At 37.6% G+C, this 24449-nt stretch overlaps 1 protein-coding gene across 1 annotated transcript; it reads right to left on the bottom strand.

Annotated features, from left to right (window-relative positions):
* On the bottom strand, nt 1-24077 carry LOC129727951 (putative uncharacterized protein DDB_G0268364). The gene is made up of 3 exons (XM_055686260.1): nt 23682-24077; nt 2109-2386; nt 1-2055 (listed from the first exon to the last, which is right to left on the bottom strand). The coding sequence occupies exons 1-3, from the start codon at nt 23697-23699 to the stop codon at nt 432-434; spliced, it is 1920 nt and encodes a 639-aa protein (XP_055542235.1). The 5' UTR covers nt 23700-24077; the 3' UTR covers nt 1-431.
* Nucleotides 24078-24449: the final 372 nt, after the last annotated feature.

The raw sequence follows: 24449 nt of genomic DNA on the forward strand, positions 1-24449 counted from the left end.
TACTGTATCTACAGTTCATCAACTGCTGACCTACATATTCGTATAAAAATATGACTATTTATGCTGAAAAAATAACAGTGTCGCTAAATGAGAGACCATCGTTATGCGAGCGTCAACTTCACTCACGTAGACACGCGGTTTTTCGCTGGCAAATTTTCTAACAAAGCCTAGTATCGACTCTCCAACAAGCGGGAAGCGAGCGTAACTGTCATTCTACTTGTCCTACCGTCATTTTAAACAGAATTAAATTCGAAACTCACAATATGGCGGCATCCTCAGTAGGGACGAATCCACTAAACGCTATAGTTTCTGATTTCTGCTTAGCTTTCGCGAACTTAATAAACAACTAAACAAATTAAATAAACATTCCTATCAACTGGTTCTGGGGACTACATACAAATGGTTTTTCCTATGGTGCGGCCTCTGATTGCTCAGGTTGATTTTGTTGTGCTCACCGCACTTCGTGCGGTTGTCGGTATGCTTTGACTTTTCTTCTTAATTCGGTGCACCATTTTGTTGATCTTCTTGAATTGCTCTTCGGTATAGGGAGCATCCCGCTTGTTAGAAGAAGCCTTCGAACCACTGCTGCTGCTGCTGCTGCTACTCTTGGGCTCTTGGTCCGTAGTGCCGCTTTCGCTCTTACTGCTGGCAGCCGACCTTCGGTGGCCTGCGTGAGAACGAGCTGAGTTGGCGTGATAGTTGTAGAGGCGCTTCGGTTTTTGGGTTATCGACACTACAGCTTCGGTATTAAAGCGAGGTTCAATTTCCGGTACAGGTGTCGATCCCTGGCCGTGCAGGTCATTGATGGCTTCAGGGGTTACCGGATCGACGAAGGATTTATCTTCCATGCCTTGTCCGGAGTAGATCGTTTGGTAAATATACTGCTGTTGCTCCTGATCTTCTGTGTGTTCTTGTTGCTCATGATGGTGATGATGTATTTCGTAGTCTTCTGGGTCGTGAGAGGCTTCATGTTGTAGTTGAGCTTTCAAAGCTTGCGATTTGTACACTACTCTTGTGTGTTTATCACTGGGATAGTTCTCCACCAGCTTTGGCTCCGGTAGATACTCTTCGGCCTCATGTTGTGGCGGCTGATGGTGTGCATGATACTGTGCGAAGTTTTGATACTTCGGAGGTTGTTGATATTGATACTCCTGGTGCTCTTCGTGATCGGGAACAGGAGTAACAAAGTTGGCTACAGGTTTCTGATATACGTATTCTTGGTGAAGTTCTTCGGGTGCAGAGGGTTGCGTTTGGGGCACATATTGGTATTGTATTTGAACTTGATGGTCGGGGTTTTCACGCCCTTGATGATATGTTCCGTACTGGTACGCTTGATGTTCAGGATGGGTCGAGGTATAGATGAAATGCGTTGGAGTCGTCTTGTGGTACGATGGTCGCGTGGGGCGTTTTTTGTGGGATCCATAATAGTGACTTTGAGCATAGGATGGGGACTTGTACGCAGGCACATACACTTCCTGTGGCTGTGGCTGATAGGGGTCTGGCTGGCTGTATTTGATGGTTTCATGTTGCGCTTGATGTTGATGCTGATGGTGGTGTTGCTGGTGTTGATATTGCTGTTGTGGTTGATGATGGTAATGCTGTTGTTGCTGTATTAAATGTTGCTGTTGCAGTTGAATGGAATGCTGCTGATTTTGGAATTCTTGTTCTTGGATTTCTTTGTATAATTGTGCAGCGCGAATCTCCAGATACTGTTGCAGCAAAGCTTGAAGATGCTGCGCATATTTTGCTGGTCCAGGAATCTTTAAAACGATTACCGGGGAATCCTCTTGTTGCTGATGATGCCGTTGTTGCTGGTCATGGTAGTATTGCTCTCGAGATGATTGCTGGTAGGCTCCGGATGGATATATTTGGTACACTTCTTCTATTGGTTTGAGTTCGTAACTATGCGAGGGCGTGATCTCGAGTTCCGTAACAGTTTCATCGTTGGTATGTGTTGCTTTTACCGGCACATTATGCTGGGCGTAAGGATATAACATGTATTTCGGTTTGGAAAAATGATATCCTCCGTCAGGTTGATTGCTGTAGTGACCATATCTGAAACGAAAAGCAAACAATTATTGAGGAAATTGATTTTTGTCTTAACTTACCCCAGGTCACCGTCTATAGTACGTTTAGCACTTTTTGCACCAGTGCTGTTGTCACGTTGGACCTTGATGCGGATCTTGTTGCCATGTTCATTGAATTGTCGGTCCAGCTCTTTGATAAAATCGACATCCTCCGGCGGCAAACCGGTGAACTCTTCGACGATAGATTTTGGTGTCTTGGTGGGCTTCGCTGACGAAGCTTTCTTAGTTGGTCGTTTCTCGGACTTCTTCTCATTGGCGGCGGTCGCTTGCAGTGTCAGGAGTGACACTAGCGCCACTAGCTGCGATGGTAGAAAAAAATGTTTCTTAAGATGGTGATTAAAGATAGTGGAGCTCGCGTAATATATTTTGATATTATAATAGTTAATTTTTTATATGCGTGTTACCTGGGCTGAATTTTGAAATTTTGAAATATTTTGAATATCTATCAATTACAGTAACTTACTATTAAGCGATGTTGTATTTAATTGCTATAAAAGTGCAACCGACTAACTACAAAGCTAAGCAACGCTTTTTCCTGGAGTCTCTCATATTCAAAACCAACACGTTTTTGATTCACGCTAGTGTAAGCATATCAGTAAGTTGGTGCCGAGCACCAGGTATCTCAACCGCAAACAAAGTTCGTGACGCTCACACACAAAAAAAAACATGTTGGCCAGGTTTGTATTTACTGGTGGCGCTTGGTAAACATTGTTCACCAGTGTAAAGGCTCAAATACACTTTTTGACCAAGCGTCAGATATTTGTCACTTTTTGACAGATAAAAATTTGGTCAAAGATAATTGTTTGTCACTCTCCTATTTTTACATGGGGCAAACACGGGCATACAACAATCATGATGTAAATTCTGACAATTATGTCAGAAGGTCAAATATTTGACCATTGGTCATAGAGTGTAATACAAGCTTAAGAGCGTTATAACAATTACATCTACTATACTAAACTTACTGCTGATCCAGCAAAAAATGATCTGTTTTACAAAACCGCTACTGTTTCAAGTTTTTTTTTTTTCAAAAGTGCGTTGAATCATATACAAAAGTACTCTGAGTTACTTAAAGGTAGGTATGTGAACATTATTACTTATGTTACTAGTGCAAAAAGATTAAGCTTCAATTACGGGAAAAGCCGGTGGTCACATCAGCATACCATTTTTTTCAAAGATTTTAAGAATGTTACTAAATTGATGAAGGCATTCATTTTGACGTGCAGTTCAGAACTCCATCTCAAACCTCCAGAATATCACTTTGAATAACATTATGTTGCATTTTATACGACGCACAGTAATTTTGTAGCTCGGAAGCATTTACAAAAAAAATCATCTCGCCTCTCGAAAAACTTAAGCTTGCACAACCTATAGGTTTAAATTCAAGGTCGCTTATAAGTTTTTTTATGTTCCTTAAAAGCAGTTAGCAATTTTGATTCTCAAAGGTTGCGAAAAAAGCTTTTCTGCATTTTAAAAATAAATTTGCTGTTTTCGGTGAATTTCTTTGAAATTTAATAGTTATATCGTGTTCTTAGGAAAATTTCACATAAGTAATACTTATCATCTTGAGGTAATATGAGTAAATCTCGAGAGACATATTTTTTAGTTAAAAATAGTTTAAAATTTTCAATTTTCATCAAACATGAACATCCAAAGAAAAGATTTTTCTGGATTTGCTTGTTATTGACGAATTCAAAGAAAAAAAACACACTGCTGTTGCTAGATGTTTTATCAAAGTAAAAGTACGATTATGCTGAAGCGAAGATTGATGAGAAATGATTTGAAGTGGTTGATTAAATCGTTTATGTTGGTACGAAGTGAAACTATGAGTTGCAACTGCGAACAGGGTCTTCTATGCAATACTTAAACAGCTAAGGTGCCGTAGTTTGCAAACTTGCACAAAACTAGTGCTAGAATGCTGATCCTCCCGGTGGCACTCTACGGACGCTGAAGAAAGTAGATCGACGAGTGCTCGAAGTTTTTGAGCCTCAAGTTCTGCGATTGACGCCAAAACTGTCTTCAGCAGATAACCAGTCGTCGACTACCTGATGAGCCTCGAACTTGGTGGATGTAAGCGGTCGAAAAAGATGCATGATCTGCTGGTGTATTGGTTGACTGGAGCACGGCTACCCAAAACAGAAAAAGCTGGAGCTAACTCGCTATTCGGTTTTAGACCGCTAAACGGTCCGCCGACCAACAAAGTAAGCGACGGTGCTCCCACAGGTCGTTATTATAAAAATAAATGCACCAAAGAATCTGAGTACACCATTCGATTCGTTATGACGTTCAGAATCTCTGGTCGAAATTTCAAAATCATCGTACGGTGCATTTTTGAGCAATGCCCCTTTGAAGGTCGTAAAGTACAAAAAAGTGATATAAAAACGACGAAATACTAATTGTAAAGGGGCCTTCTACATACCACGGACAACTGCCCATATAAATTCTAAAAAAATTGTATGGACCGTGGACACATTAGCCAACCCCCCCCCCCCCCTCCAAAGCTGTCCACGTGGTATGTGGATGGCCCCAAAGCACGTATTTTAACTACCATTTTATTAAATAACTTCCAAAACAGTTTCTAAACATTCCAAAAGTTATATTTCAAGACATTAACAATTGGTGGAAAGATTGATTTGAAAATCCCACAGTAGACACGACCAAATAGAGTTTTTTTGTGGAACATCCCTATTTAAAATCGGTTTTTCATCTATAACTTTGTCTGTAATTGTCAAAACAAAGCAAAATGTCCTAAGATTTTATTCATTCAACTAAGCTTCTTTCAAGACTTTGTGAAATTTATTGTTGTACCGCCCCCTTCATCCTGCTGCTTTCTGTTACTTTTTATTCTCTGTTGCTACGGGTGCTTCTGCTTCAGAAGCCAGAATGGAAATCAACGCGCGCCGCATGTCTGTACTGCTTTTATGCATGAAAAAAATCTTCAGACTATGTTTCCCCATCAACATTCAATTGCAATCTGAAACTCACTTCTTCTTTTCTCACCAGCAGCAGTTCTTAAATATCTTCTGAATCATATGAAGCATATACAACTATACAGCTTTTGCAAGTTCCGTCATTCTCGCTTCTACGTTCACGAAGCGGGTCGTTTTCATTGCCTTAGGCCGTGAACATACTGGCGCAAAGTCACATTGTCACTCACATTGTGATAAATTTTACATTGGCCAAACCAACAAAAATAGACATGCGGTTTTTAAAAGGAACATACTTCAGAACACATAAAGGCTAAAACACTCGGAAAAGGGAATAACTCACCATTTCAGATCCAAAATAGCCGAGCATATTTTTCATGGGGATCACCCTATGGCTACCGACAATATTAGTCTAGTTCGATCCGTAACATAACCTTGGAAATTAGATGACGCAGAAAGTTTAAAAATTTTCAAACAAAACCCAGCTACTCTCCTCAGCAGAGATCAAGGTAATCACTCCTCATGGATCTACAAATGTCTACCTGAAATTTCCCGACAAGGCATGGATCACCAGGTCGCACGATCCTCTACCTAACTCAAGTTGTTTACGATCTTCGACTTGAAGTTCGTCCCATTTATTTACCTACTTAAGTATAAAAATTTAAAGGGTTAAATTTAAAGGGTAAAGTGATAAATTAAAAAAGTGAAGTGAAATTAAAGTGTAATGTTAGTCATGTTTTGCTTCACACCTTTAACTCATGTTCTGCTCTAAACTGTCTATTGATGGTTTCCTTGTAAAAAAATATTAGAAGTAGAGCAATTCCACAAAAAATGTCTCAGTTTTAGTATTTTTTTTCATTTTTGATTTGGCTAAAACTTTGCATAGACGTTTCTATAGGCAAAAGATGCCATTTTGTGTTATTGGTTTAATTTTTGGAACACGACTCATTTTTGAGAAGCTATTGAAAACACTATTTTGGAAAGGTATTGATGATGACAAATATTTTTAAAGCCAAAACGGTTTGATCGGTGTGACGTCTTCGGAAAAGTTGTAGATAATAATTTTGTCCTTCCGAAAAACGTATACACTCAAATAAAATTATTTAGTTTAAAATAAAATTAAAATCTAATTTTTTATATAAAAACTTCAAATGATTACCTAAACACTAAGACTGGTCCGGTCATGGGGAAATCAGGAAAAAAATAGTCATAAATTTTTGAAAATTTTTTTAATTTTTATCCACATTTTTAATGGAAGGACAAAATTATTATCTACAACTTTGCCAAAGACACCATGCCCATCAAACACATTGTTTTGACTGCAAACATATTTTTAATTCCTCATAGAGTGCTCTATTGGTAATTAAAGATATTTCTACAACCAAAACAGTTTGTTTGATTGGCATACTAAAAAAATTATTTAAAAAAAAGGTCCAAAAAATCATAACCCTAAAAAGCCCTAAAAATATTTGTAATCATCAATACCAAAATAACATTTTTCAATAGCTTCTCAAAAATGAGTCGTGTTTTAAAGAATTAAACCAACAGGAGAATTGTGGGTAAAATGAACAGGGGTGGTAAAATGGACACCCGTTTCAATCTCGACTATTACGTTGAAAAATAGTACAAACTTCTTTGGCACCTTCACCCCTTCCCCTAGTAAAGAATGGCATCTTTTGCCTGTAGGAACGTCTATGCAAAGTTTCAGCCAAATCAAAAATGGTCAATTAAATTGGTTGCCCTTTTTTGTGGAATTGCTCAGTAGTGTGTTAATTTAGATCAACTTATGTATTAGGTTTCGCGTGTATCTTGTTGTTTTTTGTTTTATATATGTAGGTATAGTACTTAGTACTACTGTTAAAAAGTAGTTCAACGATTCAAAACAGTTTTAATTGCAACATGGCTTTTTTGAATAAAAATAAATATAAAGTTGATTTAGATAGGGTAGGGAACACATTCTAAGCAGCTTTAGTAGTCGCCTGTGTATTGAGACGAAATACTTGTTAATGAGAATAAAGTGAAATACAAACATAAGTATACCAATTTGTTCCCTATCTTTTTCTCTATCAGCACTTGTTTTCAGATTCTAAAACCTATTTAGCAAACTTTACCAATAATCAATTAAAGTTCCCTATCGAGGGACACTATTCCAATCACCCCGAACCTTTTGAGCAGTTTGCGTCTGTTTTTCAGCAACCAAATAGCGCCTGAATAGCTCAACTTTTTTCGTTTGATGTATTTTCAAAGATTTTTCTGTGTTGAACGGAATTTTATGTATTCATAGGACAGCTAGATAAGCAAAGTTTTCGCTCTCATCATTGTCGATATTGATCAAAATTCAGAAGATCGAGGCCCATTTTTTTCTACTGATTAAAACAGGCGCCACAGCTTAAGCCGGTCCTTACTCTAAATATATTTAAATCTATTCTATTGGAAGGTTTTTTTTGTTCAACATTGGAGTAATTCTGATAAGGTTCAATAGAGAAGTAACTTTCTAATATCAGATTTTCATTTAAGATTATGATCGCCTTTACGAGAGAATATGTTTAAATAAGTGAAAATGTATTACGAAAATCTTACGGGATCATAGTTTTTTTTGACGTAGAACTACGCCTTTCAAGAAGTTCGGCTACATAGGGATGTAAAATGATAATCTAAAAACGAATAAAGTTAATAATCTGTTCAACAGCAAATGCAGTCGCTTAGTTTTCAATCGATTTCTTTCGTTGTTGCTTGCTTCTCCTAGCACGGTCGATAGAATTCTATACCTTGTAAACTGAGTCGGTAATATTAGGCCTATATGAGAACCTGCTCTCTGCCTAAACCGGTCATATTAGTTCTGGATACCGACTAGGACAGTCCTTATTTAGCGGTAGCAGCGGTGGCAGCTGTGGCGAGTCGAATCAAAGACTGTCGGTCGTCAAATTTTTAGCGTGAAAACAGCTGTTGTCAGAAGAATGTATTATTTTACTATCAGGAAAGGGACAAAGATGCGATCAGTATCATACCCGATACTAAATTGTCCTTTTGGGGACAAATTGAGTACTTAATTAAAAAAAAGTTTGCAGGTAGTTCTAAAGCGAAAACTAACTCTAACGTTTCAATATAGGTACTTTGAAGGAGAACCTATCGATAGCTATGACAACCTATTGTAAAGCTTTGTACGCTTAATGAAAAACGGTACAACTTTATGTTAGTTTTTTGAGAAAAAACAATGTTAGTGTTTATGAAGAAAAAAAAAGTACTATTTATATAAATTTTTTTAAAAAATTTGTAGGTTTCCTGAGGAATACCAAGTCCAAAGGCCGAAACGTCGGACATAAGACATAGTAGCATTTTGATACACTTTAAGACTGAAAAGCCGGATTTCCCTCAAAATTTCATGTTACAGTCGTCTTTCAATTTGAAAAGTTAATGTTATCGGGCACTATCATCGGTAGCTACAGCCGGTACCAGTAGCGGTAGGTATGGTAGCAACACCACTGATAGGTCCTTCAGTAAATAAATATCGAAACATCAACTGCGACAGTATGTTCTACACTGACGGATCACTTTTCAATTGGTCCACTGGCTTCGGTATCTTCAATAACAATTTAAACGTCTCCCACAAGCTCGCTAATCCTGCTTCTGTTTACGTCGCAGAATTAGCTGCAATTCAGTACACCCTAGGGATTTTCGAAAAAATGCCCACGGACCATTATTTCATCTTTCCGGACAGTCTCAGTTCCATTGAGGCTCTCCGATCGATGAAAGATATTAAGCACTCTCCGTATATCCTGGGGAAAATACGGGAACATTTAAGTGCTTTATCCGAAAGATCTTCTCAGATTACCTTAGTGTGGGTCCCTTCTCACTGCTCGATACCGGGCAATGAGAAAGCGGACTCTTTAGCTAAGGTGGGCGCAACAAACGGTGGAATTTATGAAAGACCAATTGCTTTTAATGAATTTTTTCGCATATGTCGGTTAGAATAGAATCATCAGTTGGAAAAATTCATGGACTATAGGGGAACTGAGAAGATGGTTACATTTCATTATACCCAAGCTATCGACGAATCCGTGGTTCAAGGGGTTGGAAGTAGGTCGAGATTTCATTTGCGTGATGTCTCGGCTTATGTCCAACGACTATAGATTTGATGCGCATCTCCGTCGTATTAGGCTCGGAGAAAGTGGTATCTGTGCCTGTGGTGAAGGTTATCACGACATAGAGCATGTTGTTTGGTCATGCCCTGTACACCGTGGCGCCAGGTCTAAATTAAAAGCTTCCCTTCAGGCCCAAGGTATGCAATCGGCTGTTTCTGTTCGTGATGTCTTGGGGAGCCGTAACCTACCTACATGTCCCTTATATATGTTTTCCTAAAATTCATCCATGCCCCACTCTAGTCCCATTCCCTTCCGCCTACATCCAACAAAACGGCAAGAACACACTTAGACCTCGGATTTGGAACCAGCAACGAATCCGACAAGGCCTGAGGAATACAAGCCTCCTGACTCAGTGGAAGAACAAGACTCAATAAACAAAGAACCAGCAATTTAAAAAACATGTTAGTTTTAATTCTAGAATTTAATTTAGCTCGTAATCGGCAGCGAGGATAAAAAAAATCCTTCTTCCTGCCGTTGAACATTTCTTTTTGTATTGTGCCGTGTCAAATAAATGTTGTGAAAAAAAAAATAGTGAAACAGCGTTGAACACAGTATGTTAATCAAAATTCTCTCGAATAGTCAAATGACCAAGTGCTACGTAAAATAGCTGACTGATTATCTTAAGAATTCAGCCTTTAGCTAGGCAATATAGTATGCTGTTGCAACGACAGTACTATCATCATAGTCAGCGCAGCAATCAGTACCTTTCACTCTGTGAACGCGTTCCATGAGTACCATTCAAAAAAAGCCTGGATACAACGGTTAAGCCATGCGCAACGAATCATCTAAACGCAGTTAAATAGCTCTGCCTTAAGCTTAAAAATCGTGATATTTTTTTACCATAGTCGTGGTTTTGACATTTGCCAAATTTAAAAAACAGTCTGTCGAAAAAATTCACCAGGTTTGCAAAATTTTCTCGTCATTGTGTCTGTTTGTGGCGCCGCAAGCAGAAGATTTCGGTAACGTAACGGCTCTGCCACCGCTTCAATTTGCCGACCTTGACCGGACGTTTTGTGATTGGACCGATGAGAGCGGCGAACTGTCCGTTTTGGTTTGATATGCTCTTATTTCTTTCGCCATCACGTGCGCGCTGTGCTCGCCATTTGGCCTGCCGTGTGGCACGAACAAAGCGTGCGGCATTAATTCGGTTTCGTGGAAGATGCGATGGCAATGATTCGTTCGCTGCTGGCCAGCCAGCAGATGCACTTGCAACAGGCAAAGCAGACCATTTTTTTTTGTTTCGTTGTAATAACGCATAACAGTAAACAAGCGGCTCGTTAAAATGAGGACGCTAGCGCGCGTTTTACCTTTTTTTTCGAGCTTGAGGTCTGTGTGGGCCATGCACTCTATCGAGTAATTGCTTGTAAACGGGCGCGATATGATTTTCATGCTGCAGTTCGGTAATTGCTTCTCCGTATATTATTTCCACAAATGGCTTCGACCAATTCTGGTACTGTGCCTGATGGTCATTTTGTATCTCGCGAGCGGGGATTACAACATTGTGCATTAAAGGTTTGCGTTTCTTCAGAAAAAAAACTATTAATTGGTTGGAAGGAAATGGTTGAAAGCGGCTTATGAAATTTAATTGAGATCGTTAGAAATCCCAACATGTTAAAGATTGGAATTCTCAATTGTCTTATTCTTCAGTTTTTCTTATTTCTTTATCAGAGACACTTCGAGTTTTACGTTGGTTTGCATCTATAGTATTCTATAGTTTGTTTCATATTAAGTTCTGAAGTGATTATTTGAGTAACATTAAGTTAAAACTACTTTTTGTAACTAAATTCCGATCGAACTAAAATATTGTGGAAATTGAAATTTTTTTTTACCGTTCTCGTAAAAAAATCTTTCAGACTATTAAGGCATTCTTTGTAATAGTTAAAGTTGCAACTCTCGAAATTTTCTAAAATGAAAAAGCTATTTTTTTGAAAATATTTACTATTTTTGTCGTGTGAGCTTAATTGTGAAAGATTTACCACAAAACCTTGGCAGAACAAATTTGTATTGAAACTCTCTTCGTGGCATAGAAAAAAAAACTAGACATTTTTCCCTGGCCAAGATATCAGTTTCGCTCGTTTCACATCAACGATGAGACCGGATAGTGTAAAAATAACAGAGCCACGGGGGAGGCTCCGGCAAATAATAACATTATTTTGGTGGGATGAGTGAACCACGCGAACGTGAGCCAATCTAAACTGCGCCTGCTAGTTGCCCTACAAGTTTTCGAACAAGTGACGCTTGGTTACATGAGCCCGAATGATGGGGAAGCCCCAATGCAAAACCAGTCGCAGCCTCCGTAAGTGCATAAGCAGTCGACTTGACGTTGGAGTGTCTCTACTAAGGAGAAGTGCACCAAGTGGCTCTAGTGAAGATGTACAACATGCATTAGCAGCAATTGTAATCTCAGGTATAAACTCGAGTGTTCAACCACACTTTAGTTTGTCCACTGTTCGAGACTTCTTACGTAAACTATAAAAAACTGGCATGAAAGTAATTGATCCTAAATTGACCCACAGTGTTGGGTGCGATTGCGCTGCGAACCTCAGACAGGCGGGTTCCCTGAACAACACCGATTATTATGAATAAATATACGGTAGCTTTCGAAACCTGGAAGCTTCCAACTTCATTGTTGGATCATTGAATTCAGATTTCCTGCTTGATTAGATTCAAGTGGATAAATCGTCTTTGCACGGCACGGTCGAAGATGTTTGCTTGATTCATCCACCCTCCTTTTTAGCTCTCTGTAGTATCGAAACAACGCCAAACCCAATAGACATGGCTTAGACTAACCAGTTACAATTGAATAGTGATTTTGATTACGAGAGTTAACGATAAGTAATACGAAAATTCAACAAATATCGAATTGTTTTGGTATACTTAAAAGACATAAAAAATCATCCACGATTTAAACCCCAAAAAAATGCACTTGCAGGTACCAGACCGGTGTCGAACCGATTCGCGGCAATTTCCTTGTAGATTCCTTTGCAAAACAAAATGTTGATTACCGCCGGAGTAACGCCAGCGACTCCCTTGCCTGGACCAGAGAGGCAACACTTTCATACGTTACGCCTGCAACAGCGGCCAGCTTGGGGTCCCCATGTGAATGCATGAATCGAAAAATTGCATAACCGGTTAACCGGTTGTTGCTTTGTTTTCTGCCGCTATTCGATAACAGCGGATTAGGAGCATAGTAAATTAGATTTTTTTTATTCAGCTGTTGAAACGCACGAAAATACAAAGAATTGCTCCGGTCGAATTGTGGCATGTAATTTCCTCCAGGTGACAGACGCCGCTGGTGTTAACTACAATATTGTTTACTTCGAACGGTGAAAACTGTGCACTGCGTGTGTGTAAAAACAACTAGTCGAACATAGCTCACGAGCGCTGAAAACAATTTTATAGTCGCCTATCAGTCAGTACATGAGCACAGCCATTGCAACAAACTAATAAATCGAATAAATCCGACATGATTTTGCGAAGTTTATTTTGGAAGTTTTGGAATTTACTTTCAATATAAAATTGTTGCCGCGCAATGTAGCAAGCATGTTGGTGTTATAATAAACACGTTCGAAAAAGTTGTTCGGGAAAACGGACATTGCATTTGGAGCCGTGCAAAGGAGAATACGGTCTCTATAAAACTGGGTCAACTTTTATACAGTCTGGTTTTTTTACGTGGGGGATACATACCACGTGAAAAAAACCGTGTTAATTAAAAAAATGCGTAAAGTAAACCACCAAGGAAGGCTCTAGAGAAACCCAAGACGCTCTACGACCAGTATTTAAAATTGTCCTCTTTGATGGGCGTTCTGGATACTACTGAGGACGACGGGTTTTTGTTTTTGATTTAACCTTCCAACAATTAACGCTTAGATGTTTTTAATTTCCAACCCGCGTTTATTCAAATTTGGAAAATCTATACAGCAGAAGGAAAATCTATATAGCAGAGTGATTTAAGGGGTAATAATAACAAAAAAAAATTTTTCGCCATTTTTTCTTATTGACCTGAATCATGCTAAAATTATCCAAGAATCCAAATCTACGTCACCCCAACTCAAAGTTCTTTTAAATCAATTTTTACCGAACAACTTTTATACTCAAAAATCACATTTTTTGTTTAATATGGCGATGCTCGTTTTTCTTTTTATTTCGATTCGACACATATAAGTTCAAGTCCCGGTTCGGAAGAGACTGTTAGTGTCAATAAAATCGTAGGGCCAACCTCTAACACACATAGTTGCGAAGTCTGCATTGAACAGAGGGTCAAATTCCGAAGCGGAATGCTTCGCCTAATGCAAATGAAATACAGAAAATCACAAGGGTTGTAGGCAAAGCCACGACCGAAAGGTTGACGTAGAACTGCATAAGGTTGTTTGTTGCATTACTTGTATTGAATTTGTTTAAAATTCTGTACAACAGAGAAGTTGAAGTGCTAGCGAATTTTAGTTTACACATACAACACTTTAGTTTACACATACAAAGCAATCATATAACAGCCAATCTGATTAATCAAAATTTGCGTTTCAACGAGAATTGACAATTTTCAATAATATAGTTGGTTGTCATATTAGGCTTATGCAGATTATAAAAGCTGTTCTGGTGTTGTGCTTATTACTGAAGGAAAAGATACAGTACGTTCTAAGATATGGAGATGAAGTCAAATTTATAACTGTTCCAAATTTGAAGATGTAAATTAGTTTATGAGAAAATATTAACTCTTCAATTAGGTGTTTATTTCATCCTGAAAAGGACAATTTGTTGTTTAACTCAATATCGGATAAGATGCCGATCACATCTTTGCGTTATCACTGACAGCGCGATAAAGATATTCCTTGTGATTGATAACACAAGAAAAAACTGTTTTAACACTCAAAACTGGACAGCTCATGTATTTTGAGCGCCAGCTTTCCAGAACGCTAGTGTGTTGTCAAAATGAGACAACTTTACATTGAAGGCATTTTCTAGTGCCCGCTATCGCACAGACAGCATTTAACTAAAAGAAGTGCCGCTGCATCAGTTGGCCCTGCTACTATCGATGATGATTCCCGCTGCAGCTGCTGCGCTATTCGTTGGCATGCCACAGCTGTAGCCGCTATCCGCAGCACTGCTGCTGCTGCTGCTGCTAAGGAAGGACTGCTGTTGTCGCTTTCTGGAAATAATATGAGCAGTTTCGGCTGAAAGAGGCTCTTATATAGGCCCTATAGTATATTCCGATTCACTAGGTCTATAATTCTGTCGACCGTGCTTGGGGAGCAATCAGCTGTCGAATTTTTCGTTTTGACAAGGCTTGACAATTCTCAATAGTACAATAGTTTGAAAAATACAATTACAATTTTCTACATTTGGGAAGAATCTTAGAAGATTTTCCAATCTATTGCTGCAAGAAGGAAGGGAATCCATCGGAAACCGATTTATTAGCATTTGAAATTGGACATATTTTTCACTTTTTCCGGTTTTAGATTTCAATTTTGTAGCCAAGTATGTAGCCAAACTATCTGAGAGACGTAGATCTACATCTAGCTCATAATTGATGAATTATTCGGTTTCTGAAAATTGTTGTGATTGCAATAATCGGATTTGCTTCAGTTATCTCAAATATGTCAAGTGATCAGATTCATTTGGGGTGACAGGACTTGCCGTAAAGCAACCCGTTTCAGAAGAACTATTTTTCTGTTTTTGTTTTCATCTCATTGGTTTCAGCTTGATTATGAAACAAGAGGTTGTGAATTAAAAAAGGGAAACAAAACTATTTTTTCAATAATTTTTTAATTTTCACACACATTTTCAGATGTATTGATAAAAAATAGTGGTTTGTTCAACAAAAGTGGAAATCAATACCAAGTCAAATTGTCCCATTATGCAAAGTAACCGCAAGTCAGTCTCAGAAGAAAAATAACCGAAAGTCAGTCCCGATTTACAAAAAAAAAACATGTATAATACAACAGTGGAATGAATGGGGTGTGAAGAGGAGAAGTTCGATATGACCGTTTAGATGAAAATGAGTTATCTAGTAACAATTATCAATTATTGGGATTATTTTTCAGTTTGAATTGGTGATGAATTCATGTGGAGCAGTTTTCTGCTAATACGAATTCAAGTCCTTTTTTTTCTTGGTTCGCTGCTTCGTGAATCTATCCGAAATCTTGAGTATCTAAAAAACTTCCATCAGAATCCAGGGAATCGTTCCAAGAAATCTACAAAGGTGATGCTCGAACCTCAAACGGATTTGGATCATCTTGACAATTGCTGTCGGATGAACCAACTGCAGTTCCGGCTTCAGTTTCTCCATTCAAATCCTCACCGGATGAGCTTTCATCGGTTCCGTACGTCATGAGATTTTCCAATGCTGAGATTTTTTAAACTGTTCTCATGGACATACACTTCCCAACAGCGTAGGATTGACAGCTTTCCACGGCAACGTCAACACGCACTATAGTATCACGCCAACACGCACTTTAGTATCAACATGGCAATGTGACTGACTTGCGTTTACTTTTCTCTTCGGTGTAGAATGTAACGGCAAGTCAGTCACACTCAAGGTTTTTAACATAATATCAATGATTTCAGTTGTTTTTACAACGTAATTAGTGCAGGTTAGTATGCAAACTATATATTAGCATGAATATTGTCAAAATAATTCATCTTAAATAAGTGATAGGGTAGATGATCCAATAGTTGTGGTAGCACCAATAGTTGCGGCATCGTTTTTAAATTCATCGTTTAAACTAATTAGAACCGAATTGCTTATGCTACATGTTGAAGAAATAAAAGATTAAACATAAGTACATATGTTACTACAACAATATATACTGAAAATATCCAAATTACTGAAGAATACTGTATTTTTCAGAAACTTACCCGGAAGGCACCACTCACTACCCATTTTCTTATTTTGTCCACGATTGTTTTAAGATATGTGTGTGTTTTGGTACGATTATTACTCATATAATTATTTTCCCAGATAACAGTTTATCATGGAAACTGTTGCACAGGTGAAGTTCGTTAATAGATGATCATATTATTTATAAATTACTTCCTCCACTATTGGATCACAGGATACACTATGCTCTTATAGTTGCGGTATGTTTCGCAATTCTGATTTACGTTTATCAGAACATTTGTATGTGGGACTACTTGTGTATATTAGGGACAAGCAGGTACTAGGGGACATACCTAAATGATGTAACTTATTACTATTCAATTTTTGAACCCCACCTAAAATGCTGTATTATGCATTTATGACCTCTTAATCGATGCTTACCCACTGCTTTTGGTCTTGTATATCTTTTAACGAGCCTTTCACAGCTTCAGTCGCTCTTTTAGTAAACACTAACATCAAAAATGTAAGCGCAAACATGGTACGAAGCAGAGATAATAGACTCTAACTTCCAGTGTTGAGAAGTCACCAATCGTGAAAAAAAAATTCTTCTGAATATTTCAAAATGAGCGCCATTGGTCTTTCTCTTCAGTCAATTTCTGCCCTTTTCAAATGTTAGTCTAAAGACATTTTATAAAAAGTATGCAAAATTTGTTTTATTTTTAATAAAACCTACATACCCTCACTGAATTTTGCCAACATCTGACCAAATTAGCGCAAAATCCGTCTCTTAGTTAACTTCGTGCATTTTTGTATTTATTTGCAAACCGACTTGTATACCTATTAAAAACAATATGATAAATAGTAAAACAATCAAAAACCACTTCAAGCGAGGCAAATACCTTCATTTAACCAAGCAAACACGAATGTTTTATATACCGCAACTACAGGAACACCCATTCACAACTATAGGGACTCTACTGCAACTATTGGAACAAAAGCGTGCAACTTATTTTAGTTAATTTAAACCCTCAAAACGGGTTCAAAGTCAATTTTAAGGTGCAAAATTATCAAATAGAACCCATTTCAACAGAAAATAGTGAAACGGACCAGCTAGATTCGTTTTTCTTAGCAAAAACATGGCTTAACATGCATAACTCGTGCTTAGCTTCTCCACTATTGGGTCATTTACCCTAACTGAGCGTGAATAAAATATCTTTCGAAGCTCTTTTCTCGATTTAATATTTTCACAGATGGGACTGACTTGTGGTTACCGGCACTGTATGCAGCTACAAAAAAAGCCGAAACCAATTTCAATTCTTAAACTTTTAATAAACTAAAGTTGTTATATGGGACAAAACACAATTTTTTACTAGATAGTGATTACTATTGCAATTCCATCAGCATTATTTTTTTTTTAATCAATGAACCAAGTAATTTGGGTTTTTTCGAACTGAATTTCTATTTTTAACAACGGCTGTTTTCCCGTTAACACGCAAGTTCATTAAGCAGACAGTATATGAAGTAGAGAGAACGAAAATTAAGCGAACTGGAAATATGATACAGATTTGGAAAAATATACCGCATCCCGACGGGACTTGAACACGCAATCTCCCTGTCTCCGGCATGGTGTTTTGACTAATTAAACTACGGGGGACGGTGGTACTGTTCCACAATCTATATCGTATCACATTCCGCTGCCGACTTATTCTATTGCTCATCCACTACACACACTGCTGTGCAAGCGTTATTTATAGACTGAAAGGAATGTCTCATCTTACACAGAAGAGTCAGCTGATGCTGATAACTCTTATAGACCTGTGTGATCGAGACCAAAGTCAGTCTGCGTCGTGCTTGCAAGTGCGACACAACTACGGAAGGTGCTCCGTACGGGCTAAATTTTTCGAACTGAATTTCTATTTTTAACAACGGTTTTTTCCCGTTAACACGCAGGTTCATTAAGCAGTCTATAAATAACGCTTGCACAGCAGTGTGTGTAGTTAGGGATGAGCAATAGAATAAGGCGGCAGCGGAATGTGATACGATATAGATTGTGGAACAGTACCAACGTCCCCCGTAGTTTAATTGGTCAAAACACCATGCAGGAGACAGGTAGATTTGCGGGTTCAAGTCCCGTCGGGATGCGGTATATTTTTCCAAATCTGTATCATATTTCCAGTTCGCTTAGTTTTCGTTCTCTCTACTTCGCATACTGTCTGCTTAATGAATTTGGGTTTCGTTTAAGTTTAATGATTGACTTCTCCCAAGAATACTACACGCTTCCGTCAAATTCGTTTAAGTTGTTTTTGACTATAATTTTTGAAATTGCAAGAGTGAAGCTGAGCAAATGTCATTTCTGATTTTAAATTTTATTTTTTCTCAATCACGACTACGACTTTTTGAAGAGAGGCTTAAGAAATTCCAAGCAAAATTAACCAATTTTAATTTTTTTAATTGTCATTTGTGATTTGGCTGAAACAGATGTCATCTAGTGCCATTATTTATTGTTTTTGAATAACTATTAAGTGCGTATGTAAAAATATTATTGATGATTACCAATATTTTTAGAACCAGAACAGGTTTTTGGATCGTTGCAATGTTTCCGGCAAATATTGTTCTTTCAGGAACAAATACACAATCGGATTTCTTCCGAAATAAAATGCATGCAGACAAAAAAAATGACGCCCCAAATTGATGTACCAACGTCGTGACGCGTAATTTAAATTCAGCAAAGGATGATCAGTATTCGGAAACTTAAAACCTGTGAATAACTTTTGACAGCAGATTTACAGGCAATCAACGCCTTCCAGAAGGAGTTTTTAATTGCCGATGGATCATGGCTTCATTGCCGATAAAATTTACAATTGTGATGAATCTGATTCTTTCAATGAATTCCCGGGAAACCTTTAATTTTTCGGGAGAGAAGAACCGCTTCAAAATTGACAAAAACGACTAACTTCCATGCCATGTTTGAACGTATCTGGGACTCATCTGCTGATGTCTGGATAAATCGGAAACTTTTCTGTGAATGGTTCCAAGAACAAATTGTTTCACAAATTCTTTTATCATACACTTGAATGTTAAAACGTGTGTTTTTAAAGTATATTTATAACAAAATTTGTTATTCAATTAACAAAATATTGTACTTTTTACCTAATTTTGATCTTTTTCTGCTGGAAACCTTACAAAACTTGCTATTATTCGTAATAAACAGTAAGTAATTTTGATAGATATTTTAACTATTAACGAGACCAAGTTTAGAACACAAGTTGATACAAAAAGTCCGTAACAAAATATCAAGATTAGTTACAACCCTGATATTTTTGACTGATCGGGTTTAATCCGGAACCCAAACCACTAGCAGTTATACCACAAAAGGAAGAACAACGAACTAGCCGCACACAACTTCCTGACAGTCAAATTCTCTATATTGTTAATGGACAATAAGAAAGTTCAAATGAAAGCGGTATCAATAACGAAGAGGATGAAGATAAATCTATAGAAGAAAATCAGGCAGTAGTAATGTTAAAAATATCGGCCTGCTATAATTTACCGAACAAAACACTCACAAAACTGCAGTTAAACGAAATCGAAGTATGGACTCATATGTTGTGTTTTGCTTCGATTTGTTAAAAGTTATGTTTGAGTTAATGAACTGTTGAGAATATGCATGGTGAACATGAAATATTGCCTCAATGGTTGTTCGTAGTTGACGTGTTGTAGATTTTATGAAAATAAACAAGATTTTCAAAAACTATTCTTTTTGAGATAGGGTATTCTACCAATTCTCGGCAACCGATGTCAGTTGTTATGTTTCTGTTTCTGTTTGTTTTATACACAGACTTCGTAGCTGACTGTTTAGTGTACAGGACAATTGCGGGGCTAGCGCTACGATCCTACTGATACCAACAGTCTCTCCCGAGCCGAGACTCGAACCTACGACGACTGGCTTGTTAGGCCAGCATCGTACCTCGAGACCATCTGGGAGACAAATTAGTACAATTATCAATAAAACCGAACAACATTGGAGTCAACATCCATGAAATCACTTCAGAAGTTGATTTTCATTCATGGTTCCGGAGATCCGGACTTACGGGAACCAAATGGAGCCAATGGCTGTTTAGGTCCCGTATACTAAAAATAGACGAAATTTTCAATCTTCCGACGGGTTAAAGTCGAAAAGTCAAAGAGGTTGCTTATAAGACACGATTGTGTTGATTTTGTGGTGTCATTTACCGATGACACGGGATGATTCTAGCCCTTTCGTTATTCTCCACTCCTTACGCTGCAAGCGAACAAACAAGACATAACGATAAAAACATACACTACCAGTATGTGTAGCAGTGGCCGGAAAGGTTGGAAGTAAACGTGACGCGACCAATCTGTACGAAATTACTAAAGGGTCCGGACATGTTCAGCAATGCTATGCAATCGAAGTAGTCGCCTGCTCTGCCTTGCTGCGTTAAAATCAACTGTTGCTTTGCCGGTTCAACAAGATCTTCATTTTTCAATAGTACAATAGTTAGCATCACAAAATCACAATTTTCTGCATTTCTATGGATGCATATCTATTTTTTTCAATCTATTGTTGTAAAAATGAAGAAAATCCGCTGGAAACTGACTGAGTTTTACCCGGGTATCCTACCGAGCCCTAACGGGTGTTAAAATTGCTGAATAAACAACGGGTAAGAGAAGTTACGAAAAGTCGAATAGAGCTTCTGAATTCAATTGTTAAAATTCACTTTCACAGTTCCATTTCAGAAAATCCATTGGCATTCTCGGCATCCATTGATTCTTTTCGTCAGCAAAAAACAGGGAAAGAAAGCTTGTGAAGCTATACTCGTTTCGACTACTTTTATTTCCATTAATTGCAACTCTATTACTCCTCCGTTCAGAGTATAACTAAAATCCAGACGCCATCAGTTCCGCGTGCTTCAAAGCAAATTGATACTAGTGATGTCATTTATGTAGGTGTGTTAGATGCGCGTTTGTAAACACGATTGTCGAGGGTTTGATACATGTTGTCGGTTACTATGTAAGAACAAAAAGAATAGAAGAAATTCGCGCACGAACAGTGCTTTCATATCTGCGGCAAAATTTACTTATTTCTTTGTGTAGGAATATAAAAATAGCAATATTAGTTTTTGCAATTCAATAGACATAAGAAAATGGCTTCACATGTCATAGACTATAATCAATGACGTACAATTCTACCATTAGCAATACCGCTTTTGAAAAATTTAATACCTATTAGTTATCCGTGCATGTGTGTAATATAACTTTATCCTTCCTGTTACATGCTCACTGCTCTACTATACCGAGCCTCCTTCCTTCTGCCAAATATCACCAATTGTAATTCCCTGGAGAAGTTTCAATGGGTATCCTTTTGGTCAGTTTTATTATAAGAGGTACTTGTTTTATTAAGAGGAAATCATACCAAGGTATTATAGTATTTAGCGTGAAGAAAGGGTAAGTATAGGTGGTTGGGGTGCCTGATATTAAACCCATGCTTAAGTCCTTTTTGAAATCGAATGGCCTGATTCTACTAAGATTCAAACCGATGACCATTCGCTTGATAAAGTGGCTCTGTAACCTTGCCGCTACGCAACTCCCCAAAATAACCTAACATTTGTTTGAAGTTCAATTTTATTCTAGTATTTTTCTAGTATTATCTTAGTTTTTGTTTCAGTCATTGGAATTGTTTCTACAAGATGACTGTGCAAATAAATAAATAAACTAATACATCCCGTAGCTCTCACTAAACGTAAGTGTTCTGGGTCAAAAAATATTTTTTATCTTAATTGTTTTTTTTTATTAGTCACTAATTCGCTGTTTAGCGAAACAGTTATTCAGCGGGATGGTACCCCCCTATTATAAAATAATAGATTTATATATTGAAAGTTCTTGAAAGAATACTCTATTTCTAATTAACAAATATTAAAAATAATTAAAAGAGCGTACCTATGGCTCTGTGATTGCTACAGTATCTACTGTGCATACAACAAGTTCCAATTTCCAGTTATGGAAACTAGAGGAGCTGAGGTCAATATAAACGATACGGAACACTTTGCTTTGTTCAAGAGCGAATGTTGATATGAGAAGAGACGATCGCCAAGCTTACATAAAAATAAAATATGTACCCTTGTAGGTCATTCGAGTAGTGAGTTGATGTGTACATATTTAATTTAGAGTAAAGTTCCTGTTCAACAAAGGTTTCTATTAGGAGTAAATACTTGGAACAATTTGCATTTTGCAGTTTAGGCAAGTTAGCAATTTGTTTTTGTTTTGATTTATTGTTTTTCAATAATAACGAATAACAAATTGGTTATTCTTAACTAACTAACTAAAATTAAATAAATTTAATAATAAAACTGCACTTTATATAGCTTAAAAAGTTTTGGAATGGTTAGACATTCATGCCTTTTTAAAAATATTAGATTTCATCTGGCAGCTAACAGTTGGAAATGGAAGAGAAGAAAAAAAAATAGAATAAGTTATCAAGGCACTGAGAAAAGTGCTTAAATTGGACCGTCAAATTCATCAGAGAGCTGAGAATTAAAAATGTGTACAGGAACTAAAAACAATACAACAGTCAAGAGATATTTAAATATCTCAGGATTGTGAAAATAAAAATTGAATGATAAAATACACAGCATAAGACAAAAAGATTCTTTTTAGGAATATCTCAAAAAACTCACTTATATAAAACTGAATTTTTTCTACAAAAATTACACATTTTATGCTCACCAAAATAGTTTACTTGACTTGGAGAGAAAAATTAACTTTTTTCACAGTATTTTTTTTGAAAGGACAAAATTATTATTTCCAACTTTGCCAAAGACACTATACCAATCAAACAAACGTTTCTTCAGCAGCTTAGACAGTATAACCTTTGAAAATGAAAAACAGGTTCGCTTGAATCGATATTCATCTTACAGGAACTATTAAGATAGAAGAAATATTGTCTATGAAATAACCAAATTTTAGTTTCATCCTCATACCAACGTCTTTTGAAACCTGGTAATCAAGCATTATCCAGCGATTATTTTACTTTGTTACCTGTAAATAGTTGTGAACATATAAGAACAAACAAGAACGTTTTCACCAATACTTAAGATATAATTAACTAAAAATACTCTAATAAGGTAATTCACACGTGGACCTTCATTTTACTCTACAAAGTTTTTCAATTCAAACAGTTCCAGGTTTTCAGCAGCATCTTTGAGTCACTTTCACTGTTCTATAGATCATCCGTTGTTCTCTCAACTTATCGTCACAAAATCATTCACAGATAGTAAAACAAGCACATGGTAAACAGTGTAAATCCACCATTACCGCAAGCCTGTGCACATGGCGTAATTCCGCAACCGCTTATAACATCAGCCAGCGCCAGTTTCAGTTTCAGATCCTTGATCACTTTAATGAAAAATTTGCCGCAATTGCTTGCTTGCTTGCACTTCATTTTTTCTCTGTTTTCATGTGGACATCGGTCGAAATTATTCTCCATGCGACACCACCAATTTTCGACAAATTTGTTCACGCAATTAACTTATCTGCTGCTGTTCAACACTCCAACCACAGGTAACAGGCAATTATTTCAAACTTCATCCTCCAGCTGTCGGTAATTGCACCAGAACAGAAACATTCGCAGACCGGATGGGTCTTGAGTAAGCGCAAGAAACAAAAAACAAAAAACTATCAATTAACATACCACGATAATCCACTTCATTCTGTATCAACAGTCCATACGGTACTAAGAGGTGCTAAAATGCGGAATAACACTTTTATAAATTGCTTTCAAATCAACGGCTCACTCGCGCCTTTTTGGGGTCTTCTGGAAGCCGCTCACTCTCACTTTCGATCGCTCGGTCGTTCGAGCGAGAAGTCTTACTTCTAACCTAAGAGCCCAGTGGCACTCTCAACTAGTATCCGACACTAAGCTGGCACGGCGGAGTGTACTGCTAATCCACAGCTCCCGAAATATCGCTCGATTAGCACGTGGAACTCACTGCAACGAAAGGCACGTGCTTGGGACCTAGAGAAACCGAAGTTGTTGCCTATGACAGAGGCGAGTATGATCGCACTAGCGCCAGGACGGTCCGTTCCGTTGGCGTCTGGCGTTAAAGTGGAATCGACAGTAGCTGACAGGCGGGTATGTTTTGCGTTTTCCTACACGAACGGGTTCGTTCATACAATTTGCAGCTGCGTTTACGAGAGTGAGAGAAATCCATCGAAGAGTGTGCATTGCTGGGAGTGGGAGAGAATAGATGATTGGTTGTGGCTTATGGGGTGGGATTGTCAATGTTTAGATTGACTGGGAACTTCAACGGTTGGTGAGCGACAAACTCTCTTTGTTTTCTCTAAATTGATTCAGAGGTTATAAAATTAAAATGTTTGTAGGTATGTATTTCCATTTATTAAATTACTGTAAATAATAACTTTTACGGTATAATCTGGTACAGGTTTCGCTCTCATGCAG

This window comes from Wyeomyia smithii, chromosome 3 (assembly GCF_029784165.1).
Source record: "Wyeomyia smithii strain HCP4-BCI-WySm-NY-G18 chromosome 3, ASM2978416v1, whole genome shotgun sequence".
Classification (NCBI taxonomy): Eukaryota; Metazoa; Arthropoda; class Insecta; order Diptera; family Culicidae; genus Wyeomyia; species Wyeomyia smithii.